General features: G+C 33.2%; 4 protein-coding genes across 6 annotated transcripts; 1 reads left to right on the top strand and 3 right to left on the bottom strand.

The window, feature by feature from the left end:
* Positions 1 to 911: 911 nt before the first annotated feature.
* Positions 912 to 2,856, bottom strand: LOC137812647 (putative aquaporin PIP1-2). The gene is made up of 4 exons (XM_068614776.2): positions 2,053 to 2,856; positions 1,549 to 1,847; positions 1,305 to 1,445; positions 912 to 1,203 (listed from the first exon to the last, which is right to left on the bottom strand). The coding sequence occupies exons 1-4, from the start codon at positions 2,378 to 2,380 to the stop codon at positions 1,108 to 1,110; spliced, it is 864 nt and encodes a 287-aa protein (XP_068470877.1). The 5' UTR covers positions 2,381 to 2,856; the 3' UTR covers positions 912 to 1,107.
* A 4,648-nt stretch (positions 2,857 to 7,504) lies between these two features.
* Positions 7,505 to 11,807, bottom strand: MURE (ALBINO OR PALE-GREEN 13). The gene is made up of 5 exons (XM_068614775.2): positions 9,896 to 11,807; positions 9,564 to 9,680; positions 9,298 to 9,473; positions 8,038 to 8,183; positions 7,505 to 7,846 (listed from the first exon to the last, which is right to left on the bottom strand). Exons 1-5 carry the CDS (start codon positions 11,700 to 11,702, stop codon positions 7,828 to 7,830), a joined length of 2,265 nt encoding a protein of 754 aa, XP_068470876.1. The 5' UTR covers positions 11,703 to 11,807; the 3' UTR covers positions 7,505 to 7,827.
* A 1,445-nt stretch (positions 11,808 to 13,252) lies between these two features.
* TRM12 (uncharacterized) lies at positions 13,253 to 18,329 on the top strand. 3 transcript variants are annotated; one of them, XM_090299098.1, is made up of 8 exons: positions 13,708 to 13,844; positions 13,946 to 13,983; positions 14,328 to 14,534; positions 14,701 to 14,768; positions 15,485 to 16,685; positions 16,801 to 16,874; positions 17,398 to 17,554; positions 17,638 to 18,329. In XM_090299098.1, the coding sequence occupies exons 3-8, from the start codon at positions 14,390 to 14,392 to the stop codon at positions 18,216 to 18,218; spliced, it is 2,226 nt and encodes a 741-aa protein (XP_090155224.1). In that variant the 5' UTR covers positions 13,708 to 13,844; positions 13,946 to 13,983; positions 14,328 to 14,389; the 3' UTR covers positions 18,219 to 18,329. The 3 variants fall into 3 exon arrangements, with proteins under 3 accessions (XP_090155223.1, XP_090155224.1, XP_068470875.1); XM_090299097.1 differs by lacking the exon at positions 13,946 to 13,983 and having other exon boundaries at positions 13,253 to 13,844; XM_068614774.2 differs by lacking the exon at positions 13,946 to 13,983 and having other exon boundaries at positions 13,714 to 13,844; positions 14,695 to 14,768.
* A 2,103-nt stretch (positions 18,330 to 20,432) lies between these two features.
* On the bottom strand, positions 20,433 to 23,300 carry LOC137812643 (GMP synthase (glutamine-hydrolyzing), putative / glutamine amidotransferase). Its single transcript, XM_068614773.2, has 5 exons — positions 22,633 to 23,300; positions 21,752 to 22,378; positions 21,533 to 21,664; positions 21,269 to 21,444; positions 20,433 to 20,797 (listed from the first exon to the last, which is right to left on the bottom strand). Exons 1-5 carry the CDS (start codon positions 23,176 to 23,178, stop codon positions 20,674 to 20,676), a joined length of 1,605 nt encoding a protein of 534 aa, XP_068470874.1. The 5' UTR covers positions 23,179 to 23,300; the 3' UTR covers positions 20,433 to 20,673.
* Between the last annotated feature and the right edge of the window lie 1,351 nt (positions 23,301 to 24,651).

Here is a 24,651-nt window from a genome sequence, read left to right as displayed (position 1 = left end):
GTATTCTAGATGTGAGGAAAGGGATATTTACTTTCTTTGAAAATGTAAATTGAAAACGAATAAATGATATTAAATTAAAATAAAAGTAATTAAAATACGTGAAATAAAACAATTAAAATGCATGTAAAGTGTAGGAAAGTCATTGAAGAACTGTATAGAACATTGCATGTGCCAAAATGGGCACAAAAATGTAAGTGAGATGGAAAGTTAAAGTGCTTCAAAAGTATAAAGCTTGAACGTAAATGGAAATGAAAAATGATTTCTTGAAATGATTGAAGGTAAGAATTAAAGTGTTGAAATGAATGATGCTGAAAAATGAATAACTTGATTGAAGTTCATTTAATCCCTTGATGAGTAATAACTGTACATAAATGATGAAGTATCAATAACTTCTGCAAATTTCTTCTCATAACTTTCAACAATCATCATGGTTAATTGTCTTCCATGTGTAACATTGATGACTTTTCATTCTTTCAATTTTTATATTGAATTTTAAGTACTCAGGCTTATAAAACTCAACTTGGGAAGAAATTATGAAATTTCATTGGTTTTATCTTTAGTAGATGATATTCTGAAAGTAAAACAGGTCTAAATATCATACTTTCACACTCAAAAATCTTATTTGGACGACAATATATAGTGATTTTTTGTGGATTATGATTGATCAGATAGACATTAGGGACATAAACTTGTTTTCACACTAACCATGTAAGCATAGCATTGTGCAGATCTGAATTTTCATAAGCACTTGTTTCGTTTTGTAGAGAGATTAAGTTTTGGAGAGAAACTTCTCTCTATAAGATGAATTTTCTGGATATTTAGAACTTCACATGCTTGATCGATATACACACGTATATATATTCTTTCTTTCTTTTTTTGTATCGAGGCAATATCATAAAAGAAGCAATCCATTGAAATGAAAGAATAAATAAAAGTAACCATTAAGAGTGTCACAAATACAATAGAAAGGAAGTAACCATGTCATACATAATTTACATCCATAAAGGATTGACACAAAAAGATTCAGATGATGAATTTCCAAATTAAGCAGACAGCAGATACATAAACAACAATTAAATGAAGCAAGGACGTGGAAGAATGAAGAGCCTAAGCTCTTGCCTTGAAAGGAATGGCTCGGATAACTATCTGGTGATACAAAGCAGCAAGAGCAGCTCCAATGAAAGGTCCAACCCAGAAAATCCACTGCAAAACACAAAAACAAGAAATTAGTTCCTTATTTTCTAGGCTAATGGGAACAGACCAAAATTTGAAGCCTAGAAAAATCATGGAAATAAGAAACATACTTGGTCATCCCATGCATGGTCCCTGTTGTAGATAATGGCAGCTCCAAGACTCCTAGCAGGGTTAATGCCAGTTCCTGTGATGGGAATGGTGGCCAAGTGGACCAAGAACACAGCAAATCCAATGGGAAGTGGAGCCAAAATCTGCAAGTGTATCATACCATAAATAACCACATTAATTGCAAATTTGGAACATACCCTTTTATAAACCAAGTTAATTGAATGCATGCAATGTAAAAGCACATACAGGAACGTGAGAGTCTCTAGCGTTTCTCTTGGCATCAGTGGCTGAGAAAACGGTGTAGACAAGAACAAAAGTGCCAACAATTTCTGCTCCAAGTCCATCACCCTTGGTGTAGCCAGAGTTCACAAAATTTGCTCCACCTTTGAACAACTCATACCTACCATTACCCTCAAAGCCCTTCACCACACCAGCCCCACAGATGGCCCCAAGACACTGCATGATAATGTAGAACACTGCCCTTGTGAGGGACAACTTCCTTGCCAAAAACAGACCAAAGGTCACAGCTGGGTTGATGTGTCCCCCTGCAACAACAAACGCAGATCTGGCTCACTTCCATATCTTACAACACAACATTTGCAAACAAAAACACATTGTCTAACAATATTGTCAAAATAATGTCAAAACATGCTCATATCATGAACTAAATTTTGGAATTGAACTAGATCCAAAACTTTGAGAAGATGGGAAACCAGCATATGAAAAGCAAAAAAAAAAAAGGTATAATACCTGAAATTCCAGCAGTGCAGTAGACAAGGGCAAAGATCATGCCACCAAAGGACCAAGCAATGCCTTGAATGCCAACAGAGGAGCACTTGGAAGAGGACCTGTTGACACCCATGACAGTTAAAATGGTTATGTAGAGGAACAAGAAGGTGGCCACAAACTCAGCAATCCCAGCCCTGTAGAAGGACCATGATTTGAGCTCACCAGGCTCAAACAAAGGAGCTGGTGGTGGCTCCTTGTAGTCCTTGTCACCTTGTGCTGCTGTACCCAATGGCTGCCTCTCTGTGAACTTGTTTGCTCCAACCTTAACATCTTCCTCTTTATTCTCCATTCTCACTCTGCAACAAAACCTCTCACACCCTTTCCTTTCTTTGCTTAATATCCCTCTCTTGGAAATTTAATAAGCTAGCTAGGGTTGGACTACTCCTTTATATAGTAAAGAGGAAACTCAAAACTACAACACAAGTCCACTGTTTGGTGTCCAGGGTAATAATCATCATGCTATATTATATTATTATAAAGTAAATACAAGGTTTAAGTGTGGCTGTTTTTTTGGTTTTAGCAAAGGCTGTTATGTTTTGGTTTTGATTATAGTACTTCTAGGATTAAAAAAAGGTCCTAATAACATGGTTATGTGTAGAATTATTAAAAGGGAAAATAATTTTTATGAAAAGTGTAGAAGGATGTGAGCAGGTGCAAACTTGTCTTCTTCTTTATCCGCCGCACACTTCACCCTCTCATCATCTCTAATATTTTTGTCTTTTTAATGTTTCAAAAAACATAATCATACGATGCATGTCACTAAACAAGATTGTTAGTTGGAGAGTTGAAAAAGATAACAGTAGCCGTTAGGGTGTTCAACTTTTTTCTGAGTAGCTAACGGTAGGGAGATGAGAGCCACAGGATTGAGAAAGAAATCGAATGGATAAGAAGAAATGGGCGTTTGGTGACCGTTGGGAAAGTGACAGGCACATGGAAACTTAGATAAGTCTTATGTGGTCCTTATCAAACTGTAGTTTCCAGTTACTGTTACTGTTGCACAAAAGATGTTTCACTCCTATTAAAGTGATTCCTCTGCCCGTGATTCTTCCATTAATCAAAAGCTACTTCTGTGAATAACAATCTACCTGTCATAAAATAAAATGGCCTTCCATTAATTTAATAGAACTCAATCATAATTCAACACACCCCACTTCATTATCTAACCAACAATAATAAAATAAGTTCTTATTTAAAAAATTGGATTGAGAAAATTCTTGTAAGATCAATTTGACTGAAATAAATTTAGAAATTTTTTGTTCTTATAATAGTTTATACATGTATAGTTTTTTTTTTTTTATATGATATCAAATGATGGTTGTTATTTGAGGTGTCAGCTGATGTGGAAGCATACGAATAATGTAATCTTTAATAGGGGCGTGACTGACGTTTTAGAAGTTTTTGCCTTGGTTCAATTAAAGACTTGATCGTGGGTCACTGTCAAGTCTCATGCTACGCTTTTCTCCTTTTCTAACTGATGTCTTGACGCTCTAGTCTATATGAGGATCATTTGTTGATATTTTTTCTAGGAATTTGTTCTTTTAGGTTGGATCTCAAAATCAAATTAAATAAGTTGAGTTGAATTTTTTTTATACAGGTTGAACTCTCCTGAAATAATTCATATTTATTGATTTTTTATTGCCTATAATTTTTTTTTTGAAATATTAGCAATGAAGAGATGTGGATAAAACAATGTTGTGTGACGTTAAAGTTTTTATTTATAAATTTAAAGCAATTGTATTTAACTTTTATTTGCAATGACTTAGTTGGTATCGATCGCATCACTTCTAAACCAAAAGAGAGTATTCGCATTTCTAGAAGGGTTTCATTATAATTGAAATCTTTCATCAATCAGCACGAGAGCTGATTTAATATGTACCTTCTTCATTAACTGTGATTAGAAATAAAATAAAGTTAGCCATGACAACTGTTCCAAAAGATTAACGATTTAGCCTTTTTCTTTCTATTAATTACAAAACCTCAAATACAAAGGTTGAAGCCAGCCTATTATATTAGATAACTTGAATTGGAAACCCTAAGTAGAAGTTATGGTGAGGAAAGCTAATGCCCTATTATCAAAGAGAGGCATAACTTGCTTCATAATCCACACACATGTGTATGTAATTTTTTTCCAGATATTGAATTGTTTTAGGGATTCTTGTCTTTGATCTTACATTTTGTATTATTTGGAGGAAATTGTAGAATAATAAATAATGAAAATCTGATAAAAATATTTTACATTATATAAACTATCTTATAAACTAATTTTATTAGATTAAATTGGAGTTAAAATTGATTTATTTAATAAGTGTTATTTGAAATATGGAAGGAATGGGATTGTGGTGGACCTAATGTTAAGTGTGTTGATTATGATAAGATGATGTATAGAAAAAGCAGTGTGGCCCTGCCATGAAGCTTTATATGTTTATTCTGCTCAACAGCTCATACTTTACAGATACCTTGTTGGACCTGTGTGTCACACATGCCTATTAACTCTACATTTTTAAACATTTTTACAATATCATGTTCCATAACAGACTATTATTCCAATTTTTAGTTTTTTTGCTTCATCTTTAAAAAGTCATATTGAAAACTTTATGGACACCTAAATCCTTCTGGGTACCTCTCTGTCCATTTGTAAACAATTTCTTTAACCTCAATTCCACTTACTTACATGTATTTATATTTATAATCACATATAAAGATTCTCACATTTAATAGATAAATCATTTTTTATTTTATTTCTCATAATAATTTTAATTTATGATATACAATTTATAATGAATAATATTAATTAAAAAGCAAAAAAAAAAAAAGAAAACAGATCAAAATTAACAGAGGAAAAAGATATTCTTGTAGCTTACAAAAGTAACTGTTCATAATTTTAAATATAATTAAATTATAGGTGTTTTGAATATTTTATTGTATATAAGTAATTTTTTATTATAACACAACTTTACTGCAATATAAATTAATAATATATTTAGTTGTTTTGTTTTTATATAATAAATAAAATCATGTATAATAAAAACAATACATATTTATTTATAAAAAATTATAACAACATAATAAAATAACCAGACACACAACGCGATCGCAAATAATAAAACGTGTTATAATTTTTACAGTAAAAACACATGTTCTCGCCTATATTATTGCGTATTTTTATAATAATAAAAAACAGTTAATATAATTAAAATTATTCTCTACCTCTCTCACAAAATAGTAATATAATCTCTTTTTACACAATGACAGTGTAACTTTTTCTAATTACTTTTCAAAAGTCTATGCATAAAAGAACCCAATTTTAAGCAATTTAACTATTTTATTCTTTTAGTTTACTTTATTTAAAAAATAAAATTAGTATACATACCAGAAATTAGTAACAGGATGAGAAGACCTTAATACCCATCCAACATAACAATTTGGAGAGTTTTGGTAGGTTTGTGGAAGTGGGGACAAATTTCATACAACTATTTCTCAATGATTCCAAAACATTATTTACAACCAAATTAAGTCATTAGTACATTCTTCATTTATCCTTTTTTTCTGCTTTGCTTTTTTTTTTTTTCCATTTCATTATGATGTTGGAATCTTATACATGATGTGATGTGCACATGCATGGTCTTTCTCATCTACTCCACCAAATGCCACAATTAGTAATGTTCATCCATTCAATCATTTAAGTAAGAAAAATACTTGATATATACTCAATGTTCCACCTCATTCTTTGTATTCTTTCCACTTCTAAACTTCAAATATGGTGGGTATTGCAATTTTGCAGATGATATCATTATCTTTTTCTTGAAAAGAAAGGTTCTTTCAAATTATTTCCCTTAATTTAAAATTAAAACTAGTAATTGAAAGTGGTCATGCCCATCCATCAAGTTTAGTGCCATACACATAATTAGATTTAGAAGAGCTATCAAAAATTCAAAATTAAAAGACAGGAAGAATAAATTACTCATCTTGGCAAGTGAAGTTTCAAAATGATTTCTTTTTCAATTACAGAATAGCTGATTTTCACTTTCTGAAGAGCAGAGTTTCATGAAAGATATAAACAATCATTGCAATAAAAAACATCATTCGTATTTACGAGATGCATTCATATAATGAACAAACAGAATTGTTTGAGGAATTTGCTTATGTTTTATTCTGGTAATTTAAAATATTCAGATTTGAATTGTTTAATCTTTATTCAAAAGTCTTGATTCACTTATAAAATCATTTATAAAAGACTAAGTATGCTTTGGGCTTAGGTATAAATAATAAGAACTGTGAATTGTGAATAGCATTCCATTGCATTTCCCTTGACCGATGAAACGGAATAATGATTCAATGGATGTTTCTCCTATGTTCATGCATGCATAGCGTGTTTGATTATCAATATTTTTCTTACATCATCTTGGTTCTAAACACGATTCTTCATTTCTAAATTTGTTTCCAAACATACAAGTACTGCAATTGGTGTTTAAGCGTTCGTCCTGATGGTAGTAGAATCGAGATACAAATAGTGTATCAAATAGTGTATCAGAGAGCTGATATTATGAATCGTAAGTTGTTTCGTATAGTGAATAGTAAGATTTATAAACAATAATTTTTTTAATATATACTTAAATATATAAGATATGTATACATACAAGATACAATAAATTATATATATATATATATATATATATACCACACAATTTTACTAAAACAATCTCTAAAAAAATAATGTGGTGCATACATGTTATTAAACAAATTATGTCTATCTTTTTTTATTTACTCATTTTTTTAAATTCCACATTGATTCACACAATACATAATCGTTTCGTTTCGCGATTCTTCGTGTCGCACGATACAGCTAAAATTCAGGGACAAAATAGATTCTACACACGAATCGTATTGTAAAAGAGTGAAACTGTATCATTTCGTACGACACGTATCGTAAATAGTAAGATACTAACTCCTATGGTCCTGATATGGTTACAAAACGAATTTACAAAATACTATTGAGAATGCTTGGCAATAATTATTTAAAAAATACTTATATTGTAAAAATTCTCTCAGAAAACTGAAAAACTTTTAACTGGTTTATTATTTAGGTTTCCTTTACATTGCGCCTAGGACATTTAAATTTCTTAGATGTAAGCTATATTATAAAGTCTATAAATGCATTCAGTAAGATTCTGAAACCCTAATTTGATGGGGGGAAAACTGATGCATATATTGTTTTACCCGTTTGGTATATTGTAATCAGAAAATCAAAAACCCCAAAAACCTCTTCATAATATAATATGAATATTCACAATATATATTGTAATCAGAAAATCAAAAACCCAAAAAACCTCTTCATAAATAATATGAAAATCAAAACAAACAAACAAACAAGATACGAAGAAATTAGTACGATGTATAGCAAACAATCAAGATAGGGAGAAAAATGGCCGTGAATTATCCATACTCGAAGAACAGAGACTGAACAGTTGTACAAAGCTAAGAAAGAGGAAGCTAACTAATGCATTACTCTTCATAATTTTGTTAGAAGACGTGGAATTACAGTGGAGAAGGGAAAAAGAGATTATGACTACATTTGTATAAACAAAATTAAACGCGGTTTGGATAAACTAACTGTACTGAGCCCACCGTGCAATTTTTGGCTGGAATCTGAAGGCTATTTATTTTGGGGCTTGCGCTTTCCAGCTTTTGCCCTTTTCTGCTAACTTGCTAGAATTGCAGTCAGACGACAACCCATTATCAATGGCTTTCTGGTAACCTGAGACAGTAACAAGAGACAATAAACATGTGATTTTTTAGTTTAGAGAGAACAGACGGCATTTCCTATTCTTCTATGTTTTTTACTGCTGTTGTTTATTTTGTTTAAGGTGTGGTTGTCTTAGACATTTGACAATCACAAGCTTGGTCAGGTAACAAATGGGCATAGAAGAGGAAAACATTCGACATTACCTCCATGGAAATTCACTTGTATCTATTCCAGCTTGGTGAAGCTCATCAACATACTGCAATGCCTCTCGGCACTCTTCTCGATCATCAAAGAACTCCTTCTTATCACCTTCTATTTGATATGCTTCATGGCCTTTGCCAGTAACCACCTGCACCATGCATATAAAAGTATAAAATTGTTGCACGCATCACGAACCATATTAACAATTCTTTGTTTAGATTAACCTTTTGGCGGATTATTTAAATTTATTTAAGATATGATATTCTTAAAGAATTAATTCAAAAAGATGTCAAAACAAGAGTATAAAGATTACTAAACTCCACTAATCAGGCTTTCAGTATTTTATTTTTTCAAACAGTCAATCTAAATCTTACATTGAATACGATGTCAATAGTAGACTGACAGCTAAGACAAAGTTTTCTCAATTCCAAAAAAAACAAATCATTGAGAAAAGTTAGTTTTGTTTGACCCCTTATACTAGGATGGGATTGCATCAATCGCAAGTAAGAAAATAAAAGGGGAAGATTAGTTAAGGCTTCACTCAAAGCAAGGCTACCAAAATGTCAAACTAGAATTCTCACATTTGTGCCGGAACTGAGTCATGGCTTCATTGAATCACTAATGGGATATTCGGTATAGAGAGGAAACTATGGTAGATGGGCATAAAAAGGATAAATGGAAAATAGATGAGAAATAAAATTGAAGTTAAAGGCCTTTGGTTGAAGAGAAATAGAGAAAAGATGAGAGATAGAGACGAGTGAAAATAGGAGAAAAATAGTAAAGCCCCATTATTTTAAAAATTATTTCCAAATTACATCCTCCCCTCCAAACACTTCAACTCATTTCCATCTTCCTTTCTCCCCCTAATTATCTCCCCTAGCAAACACACCACGAGTGCCATAATGAAGCTGGATGTCGAAGGATAATTCATCCACATGCAAAATAAGGACTGTTATTGTGGATCATGGCATATAGTTATTCTATGTTTCTTCAACGTGTTTAAATTTAAGTCTCTCCCTAATTTTTCTCTCTTAATCAACATATTATATTTGAATATAGTTGTTCTTCCTTGTTGGTCTTCTTTTTAGCCTCTTAAGAAAAATCTGCTTCATAGAAATATCACTTTGATATAAATCTTAATATTCTTCAAATTTTTCAAAGAAACAACTAAATCGTTTTTGCAGAATAAGTGACTTTAGAGACATCACAACTAAGCTCAATTCTACATCAGAGGGTGAAACATAGGAGTTCCATTAACTTACAACCACATCGCCCTCCTCTCCCATTGCAACCGCAGCTCGCACAGCTACTCTCCTAATGTCATGGAGAAAAAGTCTATGACCATTTGGAAGAGGTGGATAATAGTCATTTTCTCCATATTTGAGGTAGTCATGCATTGACCATCCTACCCCAGATAACATATCATCCAATATATCCACTGGACATAAAGACAAAAGGCATGTCAAAATTAGTTAAAGCATGTACAAATATTCCTACATTGCCTACATTCAATGTTCAAAATACATACATGGGTCTTCATTTTTGGGATTGTCAGATGTCAGCATGGTCACTTCACTTTTATCTGTTGCTATCTTGGTCATCGCAGGTCTCTTACCCCTGTCGCCCTCACCACAGCATCCAATGACTTCAAAATGAACAAGAAGTTGTGAGATGCATGATAAAGAGAGCATATTTCAATCAAATAATCCAAGTCTTCGAACTCCAGGGCATCTGAAGAAGTATGTAGTTTTAACGTTCCAAAAGAAAAATGCGTTGGTGCAGTTTCTTCGTGTCCAAAACAAAACTATAAAGGAAACCTTCAACAGCAATAAGCGAAACAGTAACACAACACAAACATACCAGTTATGATCCTGCGAGGTCCTAGCTCTCTTACAGAATCAAGCAATCTAGACAACGCATCAGGAGTACTGGCATGGTCCACTATCACCCCAAACGCCTGTTCCTCATCAATCAACTGACACCTCCCAGGAACCGCATCAACCTCTTCAATCCCTCTAACAATGTCCTCTAAGGGCGCCCCAACAGCAATCCCAACCGCTACAGCCGCAAGAATGTTGTAAATATTATGCTTCCCAAGCAAACCTGAAGAAATCTCCAGTATCCCTGTGGGAGTATTAACCAACACCTGTGTCTCAAACAAAGAAAGTTCAAACTTCAAGGGATGAACATCTGCATCCTTATTCTCCATCGCAAACGTCACAACAGGAACCTCCTGGCTCCCCTGCGACATAAAAAAGGGCGCATTCGGATCATCAATGTTAACAACCTTCCTATGCCTCTCAGGATCCACCATTCTCGAGAACAACTTAGCCTGCGCATCTCTGTCGCCGTCCTTCTCCCGACTCAAATTAGTGAAAACAGCGATATCAAAATCAACCTCATCATACTTCCCCTTCCCCAGCCCATGAGGACCAGCCTCCATGACCACCGCCTCAGTCCCATTGTGAATCATCTTCGCCATCAAATTCTGAACCAAAACAGCATCCAACGCCGCGCTACCCAACTCCAACTTATTATCCCCGTGGACAAAAGAGGCAACCGAGTTCAACATCCCAGTGCGCATTCCCATGGATTCATACAAACTTTTAATCAAACAAGTGGTGGTCGTTTTGCCATAAGTCCCAGTTATCCCAATCACAGCCATTTTAGTTGAAGGATGTTTATAAAACGACGCAGCCAAAGCAGGAAGAACAGCATTAGTATCTTCCACAATAACCAAAGCCTTACACCCCAAAGTATCCTCAATATCAACCTCTTTACTAGCCACAACCGCAACAGCACCTCTCTTATCAGCCTCGGAAAGAAACAAATGTCCATCGGTTTTTCGCCCAACACAACACACAAACAAATCACCGGAATTAACAATCCGCGAATCGTGCTGAATTCCGGTGATTTCGACTTCCAAATCACCGGAAACCGACACCGGCACGACCTTACTCTCGTCCAAAAGCTCAGCCAAACTCATCTTAAACTTTCCGTCTACAATCCTAACCTTACTTTTCCCGTAACTGTCAAAATCCAATTCAAACGGAGATTCACTCAAACCTCCATTACCATTACCGTTACCGGTGAGTCCCTGGAGCCGTTCAATTTCCTCCAAATCGCCGAGCTCCTCCGACTGAAGTTCATCCACGGCTGCGGCGGCAAGCTGGTCTTGTTTGGGGGGATTCGGCTCAAGAAGGCCTTGGGAGACGAACTCCTTTCGCTTGAGCGCGATGGCTTTGTCGATATCGCCGAATAGGTCGTCGCCAGAGGTGTCGAAGTCGACGTTATCGGGGGCATCTTCGACGTCGGCGATGGCGGCGAGGTACGTGGCCTGGTTGTTCTTGTAGTCTTCCTCTTCGATTTCACGCGCGCGTTCCGCTTGGTGATGGATTTGTTGGAAGGTGGAGAAGCCATGGGAGGAGTCCTCGGCAGCCTCCGGTGGGTCGTCGTCGGCTGGGGTTGGGTAGAACCTTCCATCACGGCCAATGGCCCGAACCAAGGGACATAAAATTGAAGAGCGAAAGAAGGGTGTGAAGTTACAAGGTGTGCGAAAGTGTTGGAACTTTACTACAGTGGATGTTGTGGTTGCAGTTACAGTTGCAGTTGCAGGTGTAGGAGTTGGAGGAAGCAAGCGTGGAACACGGAGAAATGATAACGCCATCAAAGGGAGTGGCACTCGCGACTACACTCAAGGGGTTTCTTTGGGTTTTAGAATTTTTTTTTGTCTACATTGGGCCTAAATGAAGTTTTCTTTCTTCTTTTCTGGACTCTTCCAATGTGATCTCATTTTTGTTATAAAAAGAAAATTACTTTCTGCACCGTATGAATAGTGACCTACACCTAATGTTTATGTGAAATGACAAAAAAGCCTTGAAATAAGAAGGGGTATGGATCATAATACATTTGGGAATATTTTTCAAGAGAACGTTTTCAAATTTCTTTTCTCAAAACTTCTTTTTTAAAATGTATCCGAAACTACTTTTTCATAAAATTTGATTTTTCAATTCAATTCTAAAATTTTATTTCTCAAACACAAAATTTATTCCTAATTTATTTTTTCAAAATTTATTTTTATTTTATTTTAGATTTTCAATTTAAATAATAATTTTGAAAATTAAAAAGTGAATCTAGTTCAAGTAACAATTAGACTTTGTTTGGATTGGATAGTGGAAAGTTGAGGGTGTGGAAGAGTGAATGTGTAAGAAGAAAGTGTGAAAAAAATTAGTGTGTTTGAATTAAGGTATATTAGAGTGAATGTCCGATGCTGATAAAAAAAAAAAAGTGAATATCCGAAGAAAGTTTATTGAGATACGTAAATAATGTGATGGTTATAAGAGTATTTTATTATTTTTCATTTTATTAATTTAAATTAATTTTGTTACTTAAATTATTTTATTTAGATAACTTTAATATTATTTATGATTCTTTAAATTATATTATGTTATATATATACACAAAATTATTAATAATAATAATTTTCATTATTGATATTATTGTATGAAGGACACCATGATCTTTTCATCTCATTCCACTCTCCTTTCTCTTCAATTACGAGAGAATCCTAAATACCCTCAACTTTCCACTCACTCTTACCCTCAACCTCCCCCTCCCATAGAAGTAAATAAGGGTGACACCCATTCACGCTCACCCTCAACCTTCATCACCCCCTAAAGCAAACACACACTTAGGGTTATGTGGGTTATTTTCACTAAAATAGTGTTTTTTTTGGAAATTACGATTTTGGATAAAATAATTTTTTTTACAAAAATGAATAAGTTGTTTCCTCTAAATACGATTTAGTGAAATTCCTTCCAAAATAACTCGTCCTAAAATCGTATCCACGAAATACAATTTTCACTTTGAAATCGTATCTATAAAATATTATTTATTTATTTTTGTAAAATAAATTACTCATAATTTAAAAAAATTACACTATTAGGTGTAAAAACGGTTTGAGATCCATATTTACTAGAAATTAAAATATTTCATTGAGTGCAAACCTCGCCTCATAAGCCAATTTTATGGGATTGAGTTAGACTTAAAGTTCACTTTGTAATAAAAACCATTCCAAACCGGTTTATATGAGATGTGTCATGAAAGTGAAAAAAAAAGATATCAAAGATGTTATCCATAGTGAAAAAATGATTAAAAATTAGAATGAAGATAACATGAGTGTGCATAATAAGTGAATGCGGGACCAAATGCAGGAGCATGAAGGGTTGACACCGGTAGCAAAACAAGGAGCAAGGGCCAGGCTGTTCCCTCCCAACACATCAATGAAAGCAACACCTCTACTCCAGCAAAAGGGAAGATTCCTTCAAACGACACCGCTTTTTCTACTCAGATATCTCCATTCAACAACACATCATACTTTGATTCCTACCATTACCATTTTTCCATTACATGGATTTAGCATGCTCATTCAATCACATTCCTTCAACCTTCAACATACTGTCAAAACTTCATTCTCTAAGACAATGAAAGACATGCAAAGAAGGGTGCATTTGTATTTGTAATTGCACGGAAGTGGTGGACATGTTCAGAAAGGTTTCAGACAACCAAACAAAAGCAAGCCAAGTTGCCTTCACCCAAAAGCTTTCCTCAACCACTAATTATTTTACAATTTACTAGTCACTGTCATAATATTTGGTGTCCCAATCACAATCCTTTTCACTATTTACACACACACACACTCCCTTTCCCTGTGTTTTTGCATTTCGCACTTCCACATTCCACTCTAGATCTGCATCATCATGCTCTTGTTTAACCTCTAGGAGGACGTATACTTGGGTATTACAACCTGGTATGAATCTCTCACCTTTGATTGATACATCCTTACAATTACAATTTCCATTGTTAAACTTAACTAGGCAAAAAAAAGACTTATTTAGTGATTGCATTCAGGGTTGTGTTGGGCCTCACTCAGAAATCAGTCACATTAGGTATGCAGAAATTAACTTTGATCTTCACGTGTTTGTGTTTTGCAAACAGACAATTTATATGTATTTCTCTTTTGATCGGCGATTGGGTGAATATGCAAATTCTCAATTGATTATAGATCAATATATATAGGTATACTTGTTTAGTTTTAGAAAGTATGATCATTCGACAGTAAAAATGAACTCTTCCTAGTTTAAATCTTTTTGTGGGGTTTGAAACTGATTATCAATTAATACTTCGAATTCTGGTGTTTCTAATTTCTTTTGGGTGGCATTCTGAAGCTGAACATAGTTCACTACCTCTCACTTACAAGGATTAACCTTTCCTTGTTTCTGTGCTTGTACAGGCTTGGTGTTTTTCCCATTAAACTTCACTAAAAGATCACAGATATTATCTTTCATCTCTGTCATGGCGAAAAGATCTCCTCCTCTGGTTAGCCAAACGTACGAAACAGGTTGTACGTGGCGAATGTTTAGAATCTTTAATTTTCGTGAAGGTCGTTCCGACAGAAGATTGGTTTCCAGTAGGAGGCATTTGAATGTTCATGCAAATGGTAAGATATTTCTTTGTTTGGTATTGAATGGAGTAAAAGAAAATACGCTACGATCTTAAAATCAAGATTTTTGGGCCAACCTGTGCCTTCATTTCCCATTTTTTACTTAAACCTTACATATAAAAAATCAATTGTAAGTTTTCTGCATCTTTTCTCCAAGCTGCAGAAAATGGAAAATCCAGAAGTAGCTCAGGTGTGGCTAGCACAGTTGATGAGAAGTACCTTCAAATTGGTGTAAGTTCTTATCAAACACACTTCCTTTATTAGATTGATGTTATAAGAGGAGCCCTTGCATTTAAGAAGATTCTACTTAAAAAAAATTATCTTCCCATGCATGATATTTTTACCCTTTTAACATGGGCGTATATTTTACTTCTTCTCTCATCTGTTTGCGTGTCCTTTAAGTCACTTCTGATACTGTCATTACTTATCAAGAGTACTTGTTATTTCAATTTAAACGTCAAGGAAGTTTGTTAACCATATCTCTTGTACAGAGAGGAAAGCATCTTCCTTGCATTAGATCTTATTTTGTTTTGACATTTTACTCTTTTCTTTATTACCCGATTTTTTTAATCTCGAATTCATTAGTGTAGGGGTAGGGTGTAGGACTTTATGACGTGAAGAAATCTTTTAATTTTCCTTAATAATGTAGCACTTTAAATCTTGAAGGCCTTGGTAATTTTTGTACTGTGATGATGGCCAGCAGACTTGAATCTTATTATACATTTCAAAATCATCACCTTCAGCCTTGGTCTAAAAAATTAGTGTCTTGTTTTGATGATCTGGTGACTAGTTTCATGAAGAAAAAAAAATCATACCTTATGAACCTAGAAGTTTTGTTTAAGGCTTTGAAATTGCCACTTATAGATAGCCAGATTCGACAAAAGTGGTGCCATGCACTCCTCTCATAATGGAGAGCGCAATGCACTGACAGAGAATTGTAATTACAGGTAAGTTCCAGAGGAAGAGATTGTAGTTGTAGAAGTATCAACAGCATGGTGAATGATCAGGTAGCAGATTGGGAAAATGAAGTGACAAAGATGATTGCTGATCAGAGGTTTGTCAATACACATAATCAAGGCAAAGATGGAGCAGGCTGTCAGCCTAATCAATTCTTGGATGCTTTACAGATTTTATATTCAAACAAGGAACTTTTCATTGAACTTCTGCAAGATCCAAACTCTTTGTTAGTAAAACAGATTCAGGACTTACAGAGTTCTCAAGGGAAAAAACCATGTCAGCAGGCAAGGCAGAAAAGAATGAATAGATTAAATAAGCCTCAAAATAGTAATGCTACACAATGTGTAAAACCTTTTAATTCCTTTGATAGATCTGACTTGATGGAAAGTTGTAAGCCTCAGTCCTCAAAGAGAATAGTAGTTTTGAAGCCTGGCACTGTTAATGTGGAAAATTTTGTAGAAACAAGCTTTGTCAGCCCTCCACATTCGCCTAGTAGCCTCAGTTCTAATTCACAAAACACTATGCTTTCTTATTTTCCCTTCAGTTGTATAAAGAGAAAATTGAAGCATGTCATGAGCGTAAGGAGACAAGAACAGCAGTGGAAGACAACTGATGGAATGCCAAGTAAACTTTCCTCCAGTTCAAAGGGCCTGGGAGATGGTAAAAAAGTAAAAGAATTGGAAATTTCTGAAAGAAACTCACCAATCAATGCCCTTAGTAATACTGAAAAAAGGTTGGACTCATATCATGATTTGAAGAAGAAGAGAGAGAACATTATCATGTTCAAGGATTCTGAGTTATGTATGGGGCAGGAAGCTGCTTCTTTTGGTGAAAGTTGCAGTAAGAACACTTCAGTTGGACCTCGTGAAGAAAATATATTGAAAATGCACGTTGAAAGTAGGAAGAGTCGGTCTCAGATGTTAAATTATGGAATTGAGGAATGTAAACAGTGCATAAACACTCCAGAAAGATCAATATTGTCCTTGCCAAGCTTGAATAGGTACTGCGACCACAGATCCATGACTGAAAGGATGAGAGATTATAGCAACTATCAGATGGTCCCGAAAGTCAAGGATCCATCAGTGGCAACTGCTAATATGCATAATAAGCTGCAAACTTTTGGAGAAGAGACTAGTCTTAAAAATAGTGTTCCTAGCCACAATCTGCATGCACTTTATGATATTCCTAGAGGTATGAGCTACATAATAAATATTCACCTTTTCAATCCATCATTTCTTTGGCACGGTCTAGGAACTTATAAAATCTTGTTACAATATGCATACATGAGAGAATTTTTTTGAAGCAGATGGCAGATACATGGACAGTCCTACTCAGAACATCGGCATGAATAATATAATCGGAGGAAGTGGATCTTTGCTGGTAAATAGTTTTTGACATTTACTCTCAGTGTGAAGTGACGTAGAAATCTAACTTTTACTATAACTTCTTTGAACAAACTTTCTCACAAACACTTTCATAAGAATAAACATAAGATTATTTAAACACATATGTTATAGGAATTCTTTCGTATAACCTTTTTAGAGTTTAATTTTTAACCTATACATCAACTTAATTTAACTCAAGGCCTCTAAGTGCTTTTATAAAACAATTGTCCAACCATACTTAAATATGGATTTGTCTACTTTTTACATGGGAAAGTGAAGTGTTATAATTGTTAATTGTTAAATCAATGTAGTATATTTTTACAACTTTGTAGTTATAATGTAATCTCAAAAGTTGATTTTCTAATTAACAACTATATGTACATGTATTTTGATAGGAATAATCAATGTCGCTTCTCCCTTTAAAGTACATCCCCTGTCATAGATTAGTCAAATCCATCCAAATAATTCCTGTCTGTTCTTTATCCTTAATATGAATGATGAAATTTGAAGTTTATTAGGATTTGCGTCCAGAGATCCAGACTTTGCCTTTTTCACCAGATGTTTCATCAAGTCAATCCTGTCAGAGAACAGACAATACTCTAAACATGGGAAACAAAGTTGAACATTTTATTAAGGAAGATGTTACCAACCTTCCAATCACAACCATTCAACCAGGTATGGTTTTAAACCTGGACATACTTGAATTTGTTTTTCCTGTCTCTATTTCAAACCAAGTTGACAGTTTAGGACTTCCACAGATGAGTCACCAGAAAAGGTAGTGCATGAAAAAATTGAAGAGAACCATTTTGAAGACCTTTTAAGCCTCTCTTTGGATCCGATGAACGATTTATCCTCCTCCAAGGACATCACAGACTATGTAAGGGAAATTCTGCATGGTTTCAACCTGAAATGGGATGAACTTACTCTGAAGAGATCATGTGACCAATTGCTGGATCCATACACCTTTTTTGAATTGAAGGAAAAACCAAGCCAACTATCTGGTGGGACAATCTTGCATGACTGTGTCATCGAAACTTTCATGCAGGTATACCAGAACAGTGGTTTCCCACTTCATGTTCCAAACATCCAAGCTTATGTTGTGAAGAAACTTGTGGCTAAAGACATTACAGAACTTGTTAACTTGCACTTTCACCCTCATCCATCACCTTTAACCTTAGAACAGCTTGTTGAAAAGGACTTGGCAAGACGTGGTTCATGGCTAAACATCCAAGTTGATGCAGAAGATATTGCAGTAGAGGTGGAGAAAGATGTGCTTACAAACCTGGTATTGGAAATTGCATCTGAAATGGATTACCAGAAACATGACACATTGCAGTAAACCTATCTGTACTTAATAGTGGGATGATAATTAATAAAAAATTACACTTGCATCAGTGCAATATATTTTTCATGCATCTAATTTTAACACACACTTTTGCATGCGGTTCAATTTTTTAAGTACAACAATCTATTATCATATAATATGTGCACCAAATCTAATATCATATAATATATTATTATAAATACTAGTGAAAACATCTTTATGTAAAGCAATAAAAAGTATTATAAAAAACAAAAACAATAAATACGAAATTATAAGAATAAAATGTGAAAGCTAAAAAATAGTTATTGAAATTAATATATCTCTATGGATTTATCCTTTAATCACATGTGCAGTTATTTAAGATTTACATATGTATAGCTATTAGGCGAAAAATAGGCAAAAGTTAGGCGAAAATGGATAAAAAGCATATGAAAAATAGAGCCTTTTTTATTATTAAGAATTCAACTTAAAAGTTTACCGTCGGAAAAAAAAAACTGCATTATGTAAAAAAACATTTTATTTGTATCTAATTATAATTGTAATTTATAATAAATATATTCTTTAATATATTATATTTATAAAAATAGTTTATACAATAATATTTTGGTGCGGAAAAAGTAGAATGAAATATTGAAGAAGGAAAAAAAAATAAAAGACAAATATAATTTTCCATGATATTTGGACAGTGAAGAAAATAATACAAAAAAAAAAAAGAGTCCCTTGTTAAAAAGTTAATTCACACAAATTGAGTACGAAAGTTGACAAGAAAAAAATATTTATATAAAATGACATATTTCTAGCGAGGTTGTTTTATTTTTTACCTTATTATTAGAAACCGAAAGAAAGAAAAATAGCAAAATTTAACTTTCTTAATGTTGGAAATTGCTTCAAGCACCAAATGTTTTTGAACTTGCACTTAATATCTGATTTAAAATAATAAAAATATCCTTTCTAGTTTTTAAATAAGGGAAAGACAAACATAAAATGGGTATTGTATTATACACCCCATACTTTTCAAGTGCACCTTATTCAAAAATACCTTTTGAAACATACATTTTGAAATACATAATAAAAATTATATTGCATAGTTTGCATTTTGAAATATAAATTATATATTTCAGACTGTAAATTTCACATTATATATTCTATAATACATATTTTTTTTTATTTTACAATTTGAAATGTAAAATTTGTATTTTGAAATGTATAATCTAAAATAAAAAATATTATTTTTAATATTTTTAAATATATAATTGAGAGGTCGGCCAATTGAACAATTCAACCTCTCAATTATAAAAAAGAACTCACTTATAATTTATTCAGAGTGATAAATTTGAAATTTTAATTTTTATGGATGTGCATCTTGAAAAATATGGGGTTGCAGAATGTAATACCCACATAAAATATATATTAAAACGTTGAGACCATTCAAAATAAAATTGGTGGAAGGATAGAAAACAACAAGTGGGCATTGTATTTGTTTTCCTTCATTTAATATTCAACTAATAAAATTATAAATAATATTTCAGTGTTCTTCTAATATCTGAAACAAAGAAAACTCAAATGATTCTCAAAGTTTTTAAAGATTTCATTTAAATTCCCATTTTTTCACTTCAATCCCTAATACACAGATTTTATTGATAATAATAATATATATTCAAAAATCAAATAAAAAATTAATTTGAAAAACCTGATAAAACTCACTAAATTATCGACAAATTATTAGTTCAAGTGGTGGTATCATATCGTTGATAAAATCAACAAATACTCCATACTAATTATATAACTAAAAAATAATAAAATTCAATACTTACTTAATTTTATAAAGACTAATTTGAAGGTGAAATAAAAATTAAACTAACCATTTATTCAACAAAATATTTATCAACTCTTAAAGATTAGCAATCTTTTTAATTTATTTTCTATAAAAACAACTTTAAAAACCAATACATTTTCGATAAAATTGTCCTACAAAAATTAATATTTTATATAAACCTCTATTTGAAACTCTTTCAAGTTTATAAAAAGGCTCATCTTCTCTAGCTTTCTTCTCGTTATCCTATATTTAAAATTTATGTTGCTAAATTATAAAAGATTGTCAATTTTGTTAGCACGACAATCATCAAGAAAAGTCTATCCCCAGAAACTTATCACAGCGAAGACATCCTGAAAAGGCTAATATAAGAATCACATATGAGTCTCAGCTTTATCATAGCTATTCCAATCCCATGTTCAAAAACTACATTAATAAAATTGATTCATGGGGACAAAAAATCATTACAATGTAATAGTTTGGGTTATGGTCCTCTAAACTCCTATTCCAATCACAATCACAAGAATCATATTAATTCCACTAGAAATTCCCGCTCTCATAACTTCCCTGCAAGCTAAGAAAATAGCCAGAGCATTGGCGCATATACAACTTCATAGTGCCTCACCACTTTTGTAAAGTAAAAACCATAAATGCTAACTATTCCCATTCAATTGTTGATGGTGGCTTTGAGGTAATGTCTTGCACAACACGGTTCACGCCACGGACACCATTACAGATCTTTCGAGATACATCGTCAAGGAACTTGTGCTCAAAGTAGTACCTGAAATTAGTTTCATGACACAAGACCGTAAATATCCTGAAACTTCTGTATTTTTAGCAACAAAATTAATGTCCTTAGAATTGAATTAAAATCGTGATATCACTTATGAAATGATAAGGTGACACCACTTTCTCTGAAATCTTTCAAAATTTTCTTGTTTACATAGGTGCGAGTCACCTTAAACTGTATCCCCTGAATCAAATAACATACCACCGCAACAATATCGAAAAGCAGACTATCATGTCATATAATGGAAACCATATCACATGTTTACTAGAAGTATGTTCAACCAACTATTAGTAATTTAGTACACCATTAAAAGAAAATAAAAAATAAGGTTATGGAGCACAGCATAACCAAATGTGTTTTATGGGGTATATTCAGCAAATGGAGCACATTCAGCAGTAATAAGAAAAATAAAAAATAGTTATGCAGCAGCATAGTCAAACAGTACATTTTTTCAAATCTTACCAGTCTGCAGTCATTCCATCTTGACTTGTAACAGCTCTGAGAGCAACAACATGGGAGTGTGTTCTTTGATCACCTTGAACACCAACTGATCGAACAGGCAAGAAAACTGCAAAAGCTTGCCATATTGAATCATAGAGCCCAGCGTCCTTGATTGACTGGATGAAGATCTCATCAACCTGGAAAAACAATTTTCAAACGTAAACACCAAAGGGTAATCATTAATCAACATTTAAAGCATAAACAAGCACAAAAAAAATCATTTACCTGTCGTAGAACATCTAAAGCATTTCCTTCAGTCACGTCACCCAAAACTCTCACTGCAAGACCGGGCCCGGGGAATGGATGACGTTTAAGAAATGCTTCAGGAACATCCAAGAACTTCCCTAATTGACGAACCTACATCCACAAGCACAAAAAAAATAATTATAACATAACCCAATAATCCAGGCACATTCAAACAAGCCAGTAGATCAAAAGTAAAACCTCATCCTTGAATAGAAGCTTAAGCGGTTCAATAAGCTTCAATTTCATGTCCTTTGGAAGACCTCCAACATTATGATGACTTTTAATGGTATGGGAATGGGTTCTCCCAGACCCAGGTGGAGGGCAAGATTCAATCACATCCGGATACAACGTCCCTTGAACCAAGTAAGCCGGCTTCTTCCCCATCTTTGATTCAAGCTCCTGAGCAAATGCGTCAAAAATACAAATAAACTCCTTCCCAATAATCTTCCTCTTAGTTTCCGGATCCGTCACACCTTTCAACTTTGTAAGAAACTGATCCACGGCATCAACACACACAACTGGCAAATGAAGATCCTTCTCAAAGGTCTCCATCACACGCTCCCTTTCCTTATACCTAAGAAGCCCATTATCCACAAACACGCAATGAAGCCTACTCCCAATAGCCTTATGCACAAGAGTAGCAGCAACAGTGGAATCCACACCACCAGACAAAGCACATATGACATGCTCATCAGGCCCTACAGTATCGTTAATCACCTTTATCTCCTCCTCCATCACATCCTCCATGTTCCACCCTGCTTTCACGCCACAAACATCAAACAGAAAATGACGCAAGGTTTCCATTCCTTCCTCCGTATGCGTCACCTACACAAGAAAACATAAGAGCACATAAGATTAAATTAGCTCAACTACGTCATATATTCATCAAAATATCTCAACTTTTTCCTGCAAATTTTTGACGTAGTTTATATGTTTTTAGATGCCACAAATATATTTCATACAAGACTACGATATGATGCTCAAATTACGACAAATTCTCTATCCAAATGGTTTAAAACCAAAATCGAGGGGCAAAAAACATATCCTATCCGATTGAGAGTAAGTTTTCAAAAAACTACCTCAGGATGATACTGGAGGCCGTAAAGCTTGGCGGAGGGATTTTCGATGGCGGCAACGGCGCCCTGGTCGCTGCGGGCGACGACGTGGAAGCCGTCGGGGAGCATGACGGCCTCGTCGCCATGGCTCATCCAAACGACCTGCCGTTTACCAACTTTCCCGGAGGGGAAGAGCGCGGAAGGTTTTTCGACGCAGATTTCCATGCGACCATACTCCTGCTTGTGTCCGACGCAGACTTCGCCGTCGAGGCGCTGGACGAGGAGCTGGAGACCGTAGCAGATGCCCAGGACAGCGACGCCATGGGAGCGGGCCCAGGGGAGGAAGCCGTCGGGGAAGGAGGGGGAGTCGGGGGTGTGGACGGAGTGGGGACCGCCGGAGAGAATGACGACGGAGGGGTTAAGGTCGGTGATGGTGGCGAGGGAGGAGGTGCCGGAGATGCAGAGAGAAAAGACGGAGAGACTACGGATGCGGCGGGTGATAAGGTGCGTGTATTGGGAACCGTAATCGAGGATGAGAACGAGGTCGGATTTCACGTTTTTAGGATCCATTTTTTGGGATTCTGACGGTGGCTGCTCCAAACTCAACTCAAGTGAATTTCAGAATCCTAGTTAGGGTTTATGGTGTTGACAGTGGTGACAATGGTGACAGCTCAGGGTTTATGTCACGTTATTTATTAGCAATTACTGTCACTAATTTGCACTTAGGGTTTTAGCTTTGGCGGGAACCACTCCATTGCCACTTCACCAACATCTTTGCTGCTAACTACAGTAAATAAAAATTTTAAATTGTCCAAATTTCTAAATAAATATAAATTTTAAATTAATTAACATTTTATTTCAATAAAAATATAAAATGAAGAAAAAAAAATTATTCGAAATCTAAAATAAATACAAACCCTAAATTATTTAATATCTTAGTTAAATAAAATCTAAAATAAAATAAAAAATTGAATTATTTAAAATCTTAAATAAATAAAATGAATAAATTAATTAATATCCTAATTAACTAAAAATATGAAATAGAAAAAAAATATATTTAAAATTCTAAATGATTCAAATTTCTAAATAAATATAAATCCTAAATTATTTAATATCATACTTAAATAAAATTATGAAATTAATAAAATTTTAATTATTTAATGAAATTATTCAATGTCCTGAAAATTATTTAATGTCATATTAAAATCTTAAATAAATAAATAAAAACCTTAAATTATTCAAAATCTTAATAAATACAAATCATAAATTATTTAATGTTCTTCTTAAATGAAAATCTAAAATAAATAAATAAATTAAATTATTCAAAATCATAAATAAATATAAATCTTAAATTATTTTATGCTATACTTAAATAAAAATCTAAAATAAGTAAAATTTATAAGTTTTTCAAAATCCTAAAAAGAGACTATTCATAAATTACTTAATATCATACTTAAATAAAAAAAATTAAAATAAATAAAATTCTTAAAATATTTAAATTTGGAAATAAATACAAAATCTAAATTATTTAATATCTTACTTAAATAAAAATATAAAATAAATAAATAAATTAAATTATTCAAACTTTTAAACAAATACAAAATCCTGAATTATTTAATGTTCTACTTAATAAAAATATAAAATATATATATTTCTAAATTATTCAAAATCCTAAATATATGCAAATATTAAATTATTTAATATTGTAATTAAATAAAAATTTGAAATAAATAAATTTTTTAAATTATTCAAAATCTTAAATAACCACAAATTCAATATTATTTAATGTCCTACTTAAATATAAATTTTAAATAAATAAAATTTTTAGATTATTCAAAATTTTAAATAAATACATAAAATTATTCAATGTAACAACACGATGTAATTTTTTTTTAACTAAAAATATAAAATAAATAAAATTTCTAATTTATTTAAAATCCTAAATAAATACTAAGTGTAATGACTATTTTGATCTCGAAAAACATAATTTCGTCCCCATTTTTTTTTAAGAAAATTAAATTTGGTATGAGTTTTTTAAAATAA

The sequence above is a fragment of the Phaseolus vulgaris genome, chromosome 2 (assembly GCF_051622355.1).
Source record: "Phaseolus vulgaris cultivar YP4 chromosome 2, ASM5162235v1, whole genome shotgun sequence".
NCBI lineage: Eukaryota > Viridiplantae > Streptophyta > Magnoliopsida > Fabales > Fabaceae > Phaseolus > Phaseolus vulgaris.
Note: the sequence above shows the minus strand (reverse complement) of the source record. Positions and strands in the feature narration are given on the sequence as shown.